This window comes from Lissotriton vulgaris, chromosome 9, assembly GCF_964263255.1.
Source record: "Lissotriton vulgaris chromosome 9, aLisVul1.2, whole genome shotgun sequence".
Taxonomy (NCBI): Eukaryota; Metazoa; Chordata; class Amphibia; order Caudata; family Salamandridae; genus Lissotriton; species Lissotriton vulgaris.
In genome coordinates, this window is record NC_141697.1 from 257178834 (window position 1) to 257195541 (window position 16708).

General features: G+C 44.8%; 1 protein-coding gene across 4 annotated transcripts in view; it reads right to left on the reverse strand.

Annotated features, from left to right (window-relative positions):
* AREL1 (apoptosis resistant E3 ubiquitin protein ligase 1) overlaps positions 1 to 16708 on the reverse strand; it is a 618076-nt gene that overhangs the window by 260101 nt on the left and 341267 nt on the right. For all 4 annotated transcript variants that reach the window (XM_086937491.1, XM_086937493.1, XM_086937492.1 and 1 more), the window contains 2 exons: positions 8372 to 8493; positions 8160 to 8235 (listed from right to left, as the gene is read on the reverse strand). In XM_086937491.1, the coding sequence (XP_086793617.1) occupies positions 8160 to 8235; positions 8372 to 8493 (198 nt within the window). The remainder of the gene's footprint in view (positions 1 to 8159; positions 8236 to 8371; positions 8494 to 16708) is intronic.

Genomic DNA, 16708 nt, shown 5'->3' on the forward strand with positions numbered 1-16708 from the left:
CATCAAACCCCCATCTCTCTTTTTGAATTCCACAAGAAGCTGAATTAAACCTACGATAGGCAGGGCTATGCGTACAAACCTGCTCAGCTCTAGGATACCCTCACAGGTGATAGTGTGCTTTGTAAACACACATATTTGAAATGCATGTTTTATAATATTATGGTGAGTTTCTTGTATCTATATATTGATTATTTAGGTATATGCTGTATAGTGATTTATTATATACTGATGTTTGTGTAAGGATCTCAGACACTAGTTTTGTGTCCTCATGGTGATTTATATGCTACGATGTGTTAAAGGGTGACCGAGTGTATTATGGTATGCTCTAAAGTGTTCTACTTTTACTGAGTGAGTGATATTTGATTTAATGGTTGTATTTACTTAAGTATACTTTCTCGTTTGGTTATGTTACCTGAGTGATGGTAGGTTTGTTGTAGTTTGATATTGTGTATTTCGCTCTCCATAGCTGTTCTCCAACCTAGGAATTCTCACTGAAGTCATGAACGTAGAATAGTCCTGCTTGCGCGTGAGGACCCCAGAACAATCATAAGAAAAAAAAAAGTTTATATATATATATATATATATATATACACATATATATATATATATATATATACACATATATATATATATTCCTCCAATCCTGCTTTCAGTTAAAACAGGTCTGACACATGCTCGGGTTGCCAAACTGAATTTTATTGCCACCGGTACACTTTTGCCAACGCAGACCCGTTTCGGCGTGTGCCTCATCAGTGCCAGGTAAGTGCAGAATGTGTCATGATGAATCATTTTGCGGGGCTGCTGTTTGAATACACCGAGTGTTCTCATTGGCTGGGACTCATAGATGTAGAAAGCAGACAGGGAAAGTTCCTTCGATGATCAATGTCGCTGTAATCCCAACCACGAGACCTCGGGCACAGTACACCAAGTCCTGCAATGTGGAACAAACAAACCAAGCAGTCAGATTGTGGTACAGTGACCCATCTTCACACATGATAATGCATTTGCTGCTTCTCCTGCTCCTTTGAAATTGCAGGAACGAACGGGTGGAATATCATCACAGCCGGGCATTCCTTTAAGCAGACAGCCTGCCTGCTCTCTCTCCCCAGTACCTCCAAGACACTTCAGGCTGGGGGGGCGCCGCAATGTGCTTTATAAGCACTCAAAGTCAAAGGTTTGCCGGTTTTGTTGCGGTGCTCCTGAACGAGGGGCGTGTCAGAAATTGCGGAGACGACCTCCGCCTCACATACTCCTCCAATCCTGCTTTAAGTTAAAACAGGTCTGACACATGCTCGGGTTGCCAAACTGAATTTTATTGCCACCGGTGCACTTTTGCCAACGTTGCGATGTCCACTATTACAGCATCTGGCAGACGCGTTTCGGCGTGTGCCTCATCAGTGCCAGGTAAGTGCTGAATGTGTCATGATGAATCATTTCGCGGGGCTGCTGTTTGAATACACCGAGTGTTCTCATTGGCTGGGACTCATAGATGTAGAAAGCAGACAGGGAAAGTCCCTACGATGATCAATGTCGCTGTAATCCCAACCACGAGACCTCTGGCACAGAACACCAAGTCCTGCAATGTGGAACAAACAAACCAAGCAGTCAGATTGTGGTACAGTGACCCATCTTCACACATGATAATGCATTTGCTGCTTCGCCTGCTCCTTTGAAATTGCAGGAACGAACGGGTGGAATATCATCACAGCCGGGCATTCCTTTAAGCATATATATCCACCACAGAGGAAGGCGTATGCCGAAACGCGTCTGGTGCGTTTGAAAGTCGAATAAAATCGATGACTTTCCCCCCGCGAGTGCTGTGTCTCTTTTGGTAAAAGGAAGGGGACGAGGAGCGTAATATATTATATATATATATATATATATATACACTGAGTGATGGGTACTTTAAACAATAGCCATGTGACCGTCCTAACATTGTGAACAAGGCAGCAGAGACTCCGGAAATGCGTCATGCCATCCAAGCCGTATCTTGGTGCAATAAAGTTGGACAATTGAGAGCAATCCTTGGCAGTGTCAGTGCCTGTCTTTTGAAGTGGAACGAGAGTTGGAAGTATATATATATATATATATATATATATATATTATATATATATATTCACTGAAAACAAAGGTTAAAGCAACGTTATAGTTGCTGAAATGTTCAGTATCAACGTAACATTATAAACTAAAATAAAAAAAACATAGAAAAGCAGTTGTTATAGTTATCTCAAATAAAGTTACCTTAGGGCACAAGTTACAGTTAACTTGTGCATGTGGGTTAATTACTACTGCATGACAAGGGCATGGCAAGGGCACGAGTCACAGTTACCTTAGGGCACGAGTTATAATTACTTGAAACTGTAACTGTAGCTGGTGAATTTCTGTAGTTTTTGGAGTTTTAAATGTTACGTTGTTACTGAACATTTCCCCTAACTTTAACGTTGCATTAACCTTTGCTTTTTGTGTGTGACTTTCTAGGGATTTTTCACGTAAAGTAATAATTTATTCCCATATACAAATCCCACCCCCCGCTAATGGCCGTGCGCTGCAGGGGGTTGGATGCAGCCAACCTCACTCTGAGCACACACTTCGACCGAGCACGGAGGTGGGATTGGCCAAACTCCACGTTGTGCAGGGCCTTCGGGCAAGAGGCCAACTCCGCGCAGGCAGCCAAACCCATGCTACGCACAGCCTTCAACCTTCTGTGGCAGGGGGTTGAACCTTTGCCACGCAGGATAGGATTGGACTTTGTGCCCTAGGGACCTCATCACCCGGGTCAAATAAGATAAAAAAGCAAAGGGGCCCCATGGGGACTCCATCCCATGTATTTTAAAGGGGAGGGGGCCACATTGCCCCCCTCTCCAACCCTTATTAGACCTTGTGGACTCCATCCCCAGGAGGCTTTTAAAAAAAATAAGGGGAGGCGTAATGTCCTTTCCGGAGCCTCAGCAAGCCCTCAGAGCCGTATCTATTTTGAAGAAGAGGGGGGCCATGTGCTCCCCACTCCCCAAGCACTATTAGGCCCTGGGGACCACCTTCCCCCAGGGCCTTTTACTTTTAATGGGAGTGGGACCATGTTGCCCCCCTCCCTGAGCCTCCCTATGGCCCTGGGGACCCCACTCCCCAGGGCCCTCTGTATTTCAAAGGGGAGTGGGCTACAAGGCTCCCTGCGCAGAGCCTCATCAAGACCCAATCACCCAGGGTTGTATGTCTAATAAATAGGAGCCCCCTCTTTGAGTTATTCTAGCCCTGTGCATCCCATCCCCCAGGGCATGTGCTTAATATAGGTAGGTGCCCGGTTGCCCACCCAGGGTACCCATCAAACACTAGCTGGGGGCCATAGGGGGAGCCCCATTGCCAGTGGTTAATTTGTCAAATTAAAAGTGCTGGGGCTCTTTTCAGGAGGCAGCGCTAACAGTACAAATGTGCTGGTGAAAAATGCCTCCTGAGTAGAGCCCCGGCACTTATTAACCTGGAGAGGACTTGTCCTAATGGGTAGAGCTGCTGATTTCGGAGCTGGGGAACCCGCTTCGAGTCTCGACGTTGCTCAACATCCTGTGAGTCTGGGGAAAATCATGTGCATTATAAATTAGTGTGTCCTAAACCTCTTCAGTGCTCATGACAAGGTCAACTCGTCATGGGTTTTACCTGGGCTGTGCTTATGACGAGTTGACCTTGTCATGAACAATGGGAATTGTCATAATGCAGCACCGGACGGGAAAACCCCTTAGCACCCAAGGTGTTAACTGGTGCTATAAGCACCGGTGCAGAGGATTAGGTGCCGGTGCTGAGCACCGGAAAGCACACCCTCAAATTAAGCACTGCCCAGGGCCCCTATGCCCCAGCCGGCTCCCCACTTGCTGCAGGAACCAGCATTGCTCCCAGTCGCAGAAAGACGCTATTCATGCAGCTCCCTATGAGTAGGAGCAATCTCTTGGTCTGTTTCCCTGACGCGTCAGTGCGGGCAGGGAAACAGATCAAAAACCTGCTCCCAGGATCAGGAGTATTTTCAAAGCTACTGGCCACTGGGAGTAGACTTTCTCTCACGGCACAGGCATGGCAGGGAAACTACTGTGTCTAGTGAATGGGCTCCCCGGATACAGTATGTGAGTCAGCCCCTGGACATGGGTTACCTGGGGCCATCAATGCCTCAGAGAGGGGAATCGCGCTGCACCCTCTCCCTTTTTTTAATAGTAGTGGCCCTGGGGGATGGGGTACTCCCAGGGCCTTTTTAAAGGTTCAGGGAGGAAGGCTGTTCGGCATCCTCCCCTTAAAAAAAAAAAAGAGGGCCCCAGGGGATGGAGGCCCCAGGGGATGGGGTCCCCGGGGCAAAAACATTCTTGGGAGGGGACCACGCGCTACCCTTTCCTTGAAAATGCTTTGGACACCGGGTGGTGGGATCTCTGGGGCCACAAACAGCCTAGAGAGGAGGGTTCCACACCCCCTACAGGCTGGAGAGGATGGGTGCGTGTAATCTACCAGGTGTCCTCAGGATCGAGGTGTAGGCGGTAAGCCAACATAAAACATTCCACACCAGTTGTATGGTCCGATGGGGTTTTATTGTTTAGAGTAGAACAATAAAGCATATGGGTGAAGAAATACAGGCAGTTCTTTCACGTGACAGTTAATACCACTGCCAGCGTTTTTGTTCATTCAGAAGAAACATAAATCATGATAACAGTATTCAAGATCATACGCTTATCAACATGTGGTACACATAGGACGAGTGAACCAACCGTCCTCCGCATGAATACCGGTCCCGGTATTCCCCAATGGAGGGCACTGTGCTGAGTAACGGCCGAAAATGCCGTTCGAAGTTTGCTGTACTCTGTAGAGGCTGACAACGTGTAGCGCCTGATGAGCGCACTAACGAAGCACCAAGCCATTGTGTATTCAATAGCGGGAGTGCCTTCCCTTGCTCACAACCGCTTAACAAATGGATGGCTTTTAAGGGAGCAGCCGCTCGACCTTAAAGCGCGGTGACAATGGGTCTCCCGTTCAACCACGGGCTGATCTACGAGGGAGCCGCCGCTTCACCTTGCAGTCCAATCAACACAGTACCCCGACAGAGAATGCTGGCAAACACCTCCAAGGTGTGCGTCTCTGACCACTCCACTCACAGGAATGCCTGGCCAGGCACTCGACTGCAAGGAGCACCAAACGCAGGGGCTTAAGAGAGCAGCCGCTCGATCTTACCTTCTCTGGCTGGTTTGAAGCTCGATCCGAGATCGCAGGAGCTTCCTAGGAGACGAGGGTCCGTAGTCTCCAAATCTTGGATACGCCGGCAAGGATCTCAATATCCGACGCCAGTTCTCCACGGCGGACGTTTTTTATGGGCGTTTACTTCCTGTGCATGACCCGCGCTAGGCATGCTGGTTCGTGTAGTTCGCTTGTATGCAGACTTCCTTTTCATCCGGCACATCAAGTACTGAAGTCCGTGAGCAGCAGGCGGGGGGGGGGGGGGGGGTCGGAAGGTGATTCTTGTCAGTGCGCGCTCCTTCCTCTTAAAAATATTTGTGATCCAGGAGATGGGGTCCCCAGTGCCGAAAAAGGCCTGGGTAGGGGGGCCAGGTGTGCTCCACTACCCTAAAATAGATTTTTAGGTACGTTGTCCCCCCGGTTCCTGGCCTACTCTGGGAGGGGTTTAAGACAGAAGCGCTTTAAAATGTTTATTTTGACGCAGATTCGAGGATCCTCTGCGGATGTGTGGCAAAGTTTAAAATATATATATATTTGTAACCCAAAATCAGGCCTACAGGGTCAGGGTATCCCTACCAGGCCCCTTATGTCTTTTATTAACGTATTTGAGGACTCTAGAGAGTCCCGACTTCTAAGATGGCTGCCACCACTTCCTGGTTGAGGTGGTGGCAGCCAATCAGATCTCAGTTTGAGATCAGTCGGCTCCAAGAATCCTCCACGGTGTGATAGTTAAAAAAAAAATTCTATCTTAATTTCTCCAAAACTACAGATTGAATTACACTAAAATACAAAAAGCACTCTTTCTGGACAAAGATCAACCTTTCTGCGTAATTTATCTTATCTTATCTTATCTTAGGGGATTCTTGTATAGCGCACTGACACCGAAAGGTTTCCTGGCGCTGGCTGAGTGCCAATGAGATGAAGAGACGGGGGTCTAGCCAGTCTGTGTGAAGAGGTGAGTTTTCAGGAGTTTTCTGAAAGCCAGAAGGGAATTGGCAGATTTAAGAGGGAGAGGCAGCTGGTTCCAGAAGGCGGGGGCAAGGTAGGCAAATCTGCGACCGCCGTTTTTTTTTAGTTTGGTAGCAGGGACAGCTAGCAAAAGGCGATGGGAGGAACGAAGAATGCGTACCGGACGGTAAGGAATGACCAGTGATTTGAGAAAGGCAGGGCAGGTCCCGAACACAGCTTTGAAGGTCAGGCAGCCGATCTTAAATGCAGTCCTCTGCTCCACCGGCAGTTTAGTTTAAATCCGTTCAGCGGTTTGGACTGTGGCACTGTCTGAAGTTCCTAAGAAAAGAATTAATTGGTGAAACGTGTTTTGGGACCCCCCCTTTTCTCGTACCCCGTTTGACGGATCACTCCGAAACTTTCCATGTACAAACTAATCAAAAAGTAGCACTTTTTGGAAAGTTTTGTGGAGACTCGTCAAACGGGGCAAAAGTCATTAGCAGCACAAAAAATGCATTAACTATGGAAACATGATACTAACTAAAGCAACCGCCAATGCGTAATATATATATATATATATATATATATATATATATACACATACATATATACACACACAAAGATTCATGCACAGTTTTCGCATCAATAATTTTACTGCATGTGTTGCAGTGATCTTATCAATGAGGTCATAAAAGATGTCATAACTGAACAACTATGTGCAGTAATTAGCAGTGCATGGCAAGGGAACGAGTTATAGTCACCTTAGGGTACAAGTCACAGTTACTTGAGATAACTTTAACTGCTGAATTTCTATGGTTTAGTGTGTATAAAATCTGAACCTAACATTATGTCCCTGTAACCTGTGTTTTTAGTGAGATTATTAGGGTTTTTTAAAATTCTAATTCCTAACTCTGACGTCTCTGTAACCTTTGGTTTCTTCAGTGACATAGTTTTTCTAAAAATAAGTCATATTTAATTACCATACGTTAACCCAAACGCTTCTGCGCATAGCTTTTAGCCATGCGCAGCGGGAGGGTTGGCCACATAGCATGGCGAAGAGCCTGGCCTGTGGCCAGACTTTGTGACCAACCCCCAATGGGGCAGTCATGGGAGTGAGCGAGGGGTGAGTGTGTGCGCCCGCCTGTTGGAGTGTATGAATGGTTCTTAAGGTCTATAAGTGGGTGTGTCAGTGGCTTTATGGGTCTCTGAATGGCTGTATGCCGGTGAGTAGTCTGGGCCTCGGACAGCCCTGTAAAACAATCCGCACATAGCTGAACAGATATATGGCAGATGAATGAAGTGCAACATAAAAAACAAAAAATTCTCAGGGGAAAAAACAAAGTTAAAGGTCAGTTATAACTCAGCGAATGCAAACTCCAGAAAAACCCTCAAATTTCGCAGTTATGGTATGCAATGCACATCATAACTCCTGCCTACCATCACACTCAACACATGACAGCCGTTGGCATAGGAAAAAAAAGCAGACTCCAAAGAGCAAAACATGGAGAACAGCATAGGTTTTAGGTGCATTGCATACCACAACTGGTGAATTTCAGGGTATTTCCAAGTTTGTACACACACTGAACCATAACTAACCTCCAGCTCTTAAAGACTCATGGGCCACTGCTGGGCCTCTCATATTCCTGCAGGGACTGACTCATTGAACTGAAGGTAAGCAGATGGCAAGAAGAAAGAGCGCATTAAAATCATACTACTATCAGGAGGTTTAGCTTCAAGGTAAGTGACTGGAAATTATTTGCTGCTCTAACACCAAGTGGTGGTTTTGTGATGAGTAACCTGCCCAGACATTAAAAAGTATGGAGTTTAGTGAACATTACCATAAGAGGTACTCCCCAGAGAACCTCTGCATTGTACAGGGTGGGAGAGGAAGAAAAAAAAAAGAACATTGCACAGCACTTTTATGATGGTAGATTTAGGTAGAGATTTCGCCTACATGTATGCAAAGGAACAATTAGAGTACGAAATGGTGTAAGGAAATAAAGGCAATTTACCTTCTTCATCCTGAAAAATCACTTCAAAGTTCTTACTCCAATCAGAGATGGAAAAGTTTCGTGTTGCTTTGAGAGACTGTGAATATAGAGGAAAGTAAAGCAATGAAGTGCTAATTTTATTCACAGGTAAGCGAGATGGATATTGGTAATAAGGAAATACAATGAGAAACACAATGATCAGAAGGTTGACAAACAGGCTGGAGCGTACGTACAGAGTCCAGCAAGGCATGGCGGCTGACTTTCAGTGTGATCTTAGAATGAGGTCTCTTCATGTGCACTTGTCGAAGCTCTCGTTGGAAAAAGTTCACCTTATCCTGAAAAGTTTCTGATCCCCCTGAAAAAGAAATGGTGTATACACATCATTATTTTCTTTTCCAAACCTGTGGATAAATAAACTGCACCCCAGGACTAACGCAATTCTGTACTTTTACAGTAACACAAAAACACTGCGGTTAACTGTGAGAAAATGGTGGGCATTATATGGTGGGGTTGTGCGACCTCACTGCTTCATACACCTACCAACCCCTCAGGGACCAGTAGGTTTCGTTTGTTAAACCTTTAGCTCTGGCTCTGAGCAGTCAAGATTTCAGAAAGGAACAACTATGAAGCTTTTAAACAGCGGCAAAACAACTGAAGAAGAAATAAACTAGACACTCCGACATCAATTTATAAATATGAATTATATTTTTATGCATTTTTAGTCATGAAAACAAAAAAGATCTACAGCAATTAAAAAAAAAATAAGCAATGTCAAATTCAACAAATTTGACACAAACTTTTTCAGGTAAAACTTGGGTAAGTATCAATGCAGGTACTTTGATCAACTCTGGAATGGAGCTAGTCGGAGGGCCAGCAAGGCCCTGAGAAATAGTTACCTTCCCGAAAAAAGCAGTCTCTTGTCAGTTCCAGTCACTTTTATCTCATTGCCATACACTAAAATGAAATTGGTCCTGGACAGGATGCTGAAGATTTTGTGGATGCAATGTAGTTGATGGGGGGCTGCAGCTATTCCTTGGTTCACGGGCTTGGTGAGGCGGTACTGGCCACAGGGGTGGGTTGTCCCTCGAAGTCTTCTTGAACATGGCAGCTGTCCAGTCACCAATGGGCTACCAGTCGCCCAGTACCGCGGTCACAGTGAAACCCTTCTTTGCGGTGCACTCTGACGACTCTCTCGGGCCCAGCAGACTCCGGGCAACTTTTGAGCATTGGGTCCTGGTCCCTGTGACTGAACAGTGACGAGGAGCAGAAATGCAAACTTCTAGTTAGCCCCAAACTTTTTCAGCTGTTGTGACCCTGTGCTGCGATCAGGAGATCAGCCACCTGACCCTTGGAGTCTTCTACTTCGGCTGGGCTCGGGAAATGACTTTACCATGAGCAGGACACATCATGCACATTCTCTTTTCCTTTGCTAACCACCAGGTACAGTGGTGCAGTCCACATTGATGCAGCTTCTCTTCGCTGGGTCGCTGGTGCAGCAGGGCAGTCCTTCTTCAGTTCTCTTTCCCAGTACAACAAGATCTGAGTTCTGGGTGCCAGGAGTGCTTGTTTAATGTTCGGAAAATGTCCTCAAGGGAGATCATGGAAACCAGCCAATGGGCTACAAGGTTCCCTCCCTCCTGATGACCACTTCCTGCTAAGTGTGGCATCTAGCTAACTCAGAATGCTCCATTCTGCCCCCTTTCAACATGGCAGAACCCCTCTGTCGGCGTGTAGAGCTGCCTAGTCCAACCCAGAGGTGTGGCTATCAAGGGGGCTAAACGCTTCTTAAAAAACGGTTTGGTAACTGGTTTCCTCTCTCCTTTCTGAATGCCAGCCTGTCTACCTAAAAGATAAAGCAGCCTATCCTCATGTGTTCACTATTTGCCCTTCAAAGGCTGCTTCTCCTTTGAAGCTCGCCTTCTGGGCCAACACCTGTGTTGCTTCCTGCCAGGGAGAGGTAACACATCTACCCCACACAGGCTTCTATTGTGTCTTTTCTTGGAAGTCGTTTGCATGTCTCTCCAGGAGGCAGAAAGGGGTCTCATGGACAGACCCCATGTGTAACCGTGGTCGGGCACAGGGGATTTAGGGCAACAAAGTGGAAACTTTGCAAAGGTTGCACACTGCAACAGGTTACATTAATTTCGACTTGGGCATTAGGTTTCTTAGTTCAATAAGTTGTTTGATACCTTATAGTATCAAATTTACTAGTGCCAGGCAGAAGTTAGCAAGGACGAGGTGTCAGCTGGTAATTCTGCACTCGCCAATAGGGCTATTAGTCTTTTCCACAGACAATCACAGGTTATTGCTGTTGGAATATGTAAAAGTATATGCTCCACTGCCCAACATACAGCAGCTGGATTAAGGTATCGCTAGGGCAGCCTCAACGGTGACTTACAGATATTAGAAATGGAAGTATGCAGGATCTGATCCATGCCAGATCTTCATGGTATCCACATGGGATCAATTTACATCCAATGAATCTAAGTAAGACTCATTAATACAGTCTGTGGTTGCAATGAAGATCCTTCTCCATTAGACACACCAGCGTTAGGCCCATGGCCTTCAAGCCTTTTAATGCTTAGACCTCTTCTGTCTTTATGTAAAAGATTGTGGCACCTTCTCCAAATTAAAAACTATTTCTCACAAGGATTATGTAAACAAAATGTAAAATATTGCAAGAGTTAAAACATTGTAATTTCACTACACGAAAATCGTCCCAGCAAACGTAAACAAAACTGATGCGCAGTAGTGCTCTTCTATGTTTAGAACAAACACGCAACGTAAAATATAGAAAGTACATCAGGCATTTCAAATGAGAGCAGCCTTCCCTCATTTTTAAATAAATGCCTGGAGACTGCAATAAAGAAAAAAAGGAGGGAAGACTGGGATTTGCTATTGCTTTAAATGGCAAAATAGAGTTAGAAGTTTTGAATTGCCCTTCCAATCTGAGAGCCATGTTCTACCTTTGTCACACAGAGGGTGGCACAATCATTGCTACCATCCCTAGGGTGACCCTCTAACTTACAGACTCTGGGTACCTGGGTTCCATATATTAAAGACTTACAAGTTAAGTTGGCTAATGCCAATTGGGTACAAGCCAATCAAACATACACCGTTTTAAGTCAGGACACTGAGGTCTGGTTAACAGACCTCTGTGCACTAAACCAGCAGCATCAGACCAAACATTTGAGGGTAAGCATACTAAAATAGGCATTTCCTATACATTAACCACACAAGATAAACATCTGAAGGCACGTAAATTATATTTTCTTGCTTAGTACTACTATTTTAAGCTTTAGTTTGACTACCATTAAATATTTAGAAAAGTCTTCGTAACTCCTTTGCTCACCGATTAATGACATTCAAATAATGCCCCATTAATCTCCAGAACAGATCTCACGCTACCAGAAATGGAGAACGCTGCACTTAACTGGGCGAAGTAACTCTGTTCTAACCTAGTTAACTATCATTGGCATTTACTTTAATTCAAAACAGTAGAAAATCTGTGCGAGTTAACACATTTTTAATATAAAAAGTTAATTTTACAAAACCAATCCTACTCCTAGAGTTTCAACTATTGGAATTTTGACGCCCCCCTTTTAAAGATTCCAGATCTGGTGCTCTAGAGTGCACCGAATGTTCATATAGACATTACACTTTGATGACGTTGGTTGAAGAAGGACCTATTAATGCAAAATGCTAGGTATGCGCCTGGCTAAATGAGAAGGGTGAGATGCTTTTGATGTCAAAGGAAATAACCCATAACCGACACAGAACGGTTGTAATTCATACATGATAGAAAAGAATCACAAGTCCAAGTCTCTCACTGAAGTTGGGTAAATCATCGGAATGGGTAGTTAAGTAAAGAATCCAATAATGCAAACAAGTTACCTGGAGTGCCAATTTGGAGGCCGGGGCTGGAGGTGTGCCAGCTTTCCTATGTGTTTCCAGTTGCTGCTCCACCACTCAGCGCAAGTAGTGGTAGCAAAGGTGCTTCTCGTGTTGAGTCGGTTACTTGCCTTCATGAGGTTGCATAGTTACTTGGCCATGGTGCTTGCTTTTCTTTTTTGACATCCAATCATGGCACACAAGCATGATTCTAAAGAAACAAAATCTTACACATCCTATTTTTATGATTAAACACCAAACTTGGCACCAATAAGATACTCGTCAATCTTCCGATCTTTCCCATGATCCATAAAGATGTTATTCTGTGTGTGACACAGCCATGCAGATGCAGGTGGAGAGAGAACCCAGGTGCAGAGATGTCTGAAAGCCAATGGATCGCAATTTGGCATAGGGTTGTCCAGTTGTCCATTTTTCAGCTAATACAAATAGAGTGCTTATAAAGTAATAATATGTTTGTACCTAACCCCAGACCAATTGGCCCAAAAGCATGGGGATGTTGGACCTTGATAAAGGGGTTGTGAGGCTGGAGGCACCTATAGGCACGTTTTCTAGGACTGTCCCGACATTCAAAGCTTCTAGAAGGCAGTCTTGGAACAAGTTCAGAGTATAACAGTTATAAGGCTGGGTATGGCCCCTTGGTTGGTTGTTGGCGGCAGAGGACAATAAATGTCTCTTTTCCTCAATAAAGCAATTGGCAAACTTATTTCTCAGCTGCTACCTGCAGCTAGGTTGACTATCACACAAAGGTGGGAGGGGCCCTAGACATCCACCATAGCGATTTGGTAGAAAAAAAGTGTAGAATCTCTATGTGATAGAAGGACTCACATCAATATAGAGAATCCTTGGACTACTCATTGGTATCCAAAAAAGCTACACAATGAGCATTATACCTTTATGATAAAACTAGGCACAACTTGTATGTGAAGGAAAAGAAGAGTAAGGTTGTATTCAAAAGATGATATTCTTTTATTTATGGATGTATCAAAAAATAATATTAAACATATTCATATTATACATATACTACCAATGGGCAAGACAGCTCATAACTGTACATTCATACGCCATTCTCATCTACAGTCTAAACATCAAATACTCTTAGAAAACAAACAATCCAATATGATAAACGACAGTATATAAAATAGATATCATTGACAATAATGAAATATATAATATATAGTATATAACGGCAGATTGGGATGAGACATCCAAATTCTTCGCCAATAATTGAATTTAATAGTGGCTGGTTGAGATAATTCATCTGAATTCTTCTGCACGAGTTTCGGCACACAAGCGCCGTCTTCAGGAAAGCCACTGGTTACAACTGTATCTGACCTGCAATCTACAATCACATGTGCCTAGTTTAGTTACATCATACATTGGATACATTTTAAAAAATAAAACTTTTGAATACACCCTTACTCTTTTTTATCTTCACATACAAGTTGTGCCTAGTTTTATTATAAATGCAAAATGTTCATTGTGTAGCTTTTTTTAATACCCATGAGTAGTACTAGGTTTCTCTATATTAATATATTTTCCCTGCCCTAGGAACTCAGTAGTTTGCAGGGAGTCCCTTTTCTTTACATTATAGATGGACTCACAGCCATGGTACTGGATAAGATGTATTTTGAAAGAATATAGGCTCCATTATTGACATTTATTAAATGACAAGATTCAACAATGAGTAGCTTCTGATCTCGAAGGTTACTGCCGACGGCAAGCGTGCCTGCTTCTCCCAGATATGAAGATTATAACTTACAGATTGCACATGGGTAAGTGGCGTTCCAGAAGACATGGGAAGGGTTTTAGAAATAGGCAGAATGGGAATCCATTTGCTTTCAGAGCAGGGATGTTTTATAGAACTCTATTCTGTGTAAATGTAGAACCTGCTTTCCAAACCGGAAAACTCTTTGGTTGTTAAAACTTGACATAAATAAAGTTGTTTAAAAAAAACCTTGTTCCATCAGCTCAAAATAGTAGCCATCCAGAGAGAAGACAGCACAAGGCCAAGAGCAATGTTGGAGAGAATAACCCCATACGGTGTTAGGCATTAATAAACGTTGTTTAAAAACGTGAGGTGAACGTGGCCTGCAGGTCAAGCTGGGGATGCTTAATCTAGTGCCCTGCCACTTTCCCCATCATTCATAGGAATCCTGCTCCTTCAGACACCCTGATTCCTTGGGGCCAGGAGTAAGTTCAGGGACACCACTGAAAGCAACACTTTTCCCGTGAGGCCTTGCAGACGCTGTCTCAGAGGGTGCCCTCCTCAGGAAGCATTTTGGCAGGCAAGATGGAAGAAAGGTGGACACTGCACCTACAGCGCTGCTGAGCAACATTACCAGCTCCTTCAAATGCATAGTCAAGTCAAGTCAAGTCAAAAAATTTATATAGCGCGCTACATACCCAGAGGGTCTCAAGGCGCTTGAAGAAGGATGGGGGATTACTTGTCAAATAACCACGTTTTGAGTTGCTTTCTGAATGCTAGGTGGTTCTGAGTCAGGCGAAGGTGAGTGGGAAGTGAGTTCCAGGTTTTGGCTGCCAGGAAATAACCAGAATCTGAAGAAGGCCAGATAACCTATAAGCTGACTAGTGAGGCAACAGGGCCCCATCTTTTACCCCTCCTTGCGGTTCTGTGGGAGACAAGAAAGTGGTGCAGGAGCAGAGACCAGCCATGTGGCCGGTGCCCTAGAGAAAAGGGCGTTGGATCTAGAAGCTGATGGGGTGTTCACTGGGCCTCTCATCAGGCGAGTCAGCTGGAGCAAGTGAAGCCGACAGACAGAGAGCAGTGAGGTTCGGTAAGAATCGGAACGACGTTTTGGGCCTGTTCGGATATGGATGAGTTTGGTATCTACGAACCGTAAATGACGAGATTAGTAGATGTACGCGTTTTCGCTACACTACTTGGAAGGGTTCGTCTTATTTACGGGTTTTTCATCTGAGCCTTCGGGTTCCATTTTAGATATGGCATCCATTTTGTTTCTTGCCCTCTCGTAGCCGGCGAACGGACAATGTCCGCTTGATGACCCTGGGATTCCCAAGCTTTTGCGGAAGATGCATATTCCTTTGAGTGTGCCTTTATGACTAGGGAAACGAGGCTCATCTTGCCGTGCCGGTCTATTGTTTCAGCCTTGCATACGTTAGGCTCGAATCCTTTGATCCTGTGATCACGCTTCCGATATTGCCCTCACACTCTTTTTCAATCTGTTGTCTATCTTTGTCTTCCTGCACCTGTTTCTGTCCCTTCTCTTAGGTCGTTTACGACTAGAATGGAATGTGCTTAATGGTGGGATAGTGTGTTTTTACAGTTGGGAACCGACATTTTACTATAATTATGTTTCGGGTTTCTGAAAACATGAATGCGATCCTTTTGAAGTTTACTGTGGGAACTGAGTTGTAACCTTTTGTTCGTTATGTTGTGCAATGGCGTAAATGTGTATAAAAGGAGCGATCCACTTTTGCAATTCGAAGCAGACTCTCTGAACCTACACTATGTTGTACTTCTAGCGATTTCTGTGTCCCTGCAGTAAATAAATGCTGATCTTTGACGCCGAAGGAAGTGTCCCGTGTCTCTGTAATTTGTACGCCGGAACAGGTATCCCACGAAGGTTTCAGGTGTTGTCCCCTGGCACCGCTGGGCCTTAAATTAGCCCAGTCCTTCAGCAGCTGAAAGAATGGGGAAAACCAAAGGAATTCTTAAAGGGTCCCATCCTCCTAACCGCATAAATACGAAAAATAGAAGACCTACACTGAACTAGAAAAAGTGAATCCTCTTAGAGGTCGCAAAAACACACTTCTTTTGGTAGGGTAACCCTCACCCACCAAGGTTTGTCCTAGGCGGCATGCTTAATCATAGAGCTCTTCCCCTTTCGCTGCAGACGGATGCGTGCTACTACCAGTGAGAGACACAGGAACACTTAGGTGGTAAATACCCAATGAATGATGGAATAGGAGTAGTAGGGATTGGAGGTGCAGAATTAAAAATACCTGCAACCAAGGTCGTATTCAGAGAGTTTAATTCCTTGGTCCTGAAGATAGCCACTGGGAAAAGTGGCTTGAATCATGTAGACTATACAGAAACCTGGTGCATTATTACTGTGTGTTCTGTATTTCTTCTCATTATTAATCCTACCGATTGAAGGGCGGAATAAAACCTCGTTTTTCCTATCAGACAGGTATTTTTAATTCTGCACCTCTAACACCACCTACTCCCATACCATCATTCATTGGGTATTTACCAATTCAGTGCTCCCGTGTCTTTCACTGGCAGTAGCCCGCCACGTTCCTCAGCAGAACGGGAAGAACCCTATGATGAAGCATGCTATCTAGGGGAAACCTTGGACAGAGAGCAGCAGCACGCCAGGTACAGGAAAGCTCGGTTGAGGCCACATGGATCTTCTTTCAGGTAGTGGAGCAATATAGTGTATTAGGCACTCCCTGAGGGAGAAAGTTAGGTGGTGTGCATCGTCTCTGGTCAGTGCTTCAGCAGGGGTGGTGCTCTGCTGGACTGATGGTGCGGACTGGCGCTAGCTCAAAAACAGCAGCGGTGAGCCTCGTTGAGGATCTAGAAAACTTTGCCTAGCAGTTTGACGGACCCTATGGCAGGAGCCGGACCTATTCCCTCATCTCCTCCATGGGATCAATCAGTTAGTGATCCACCT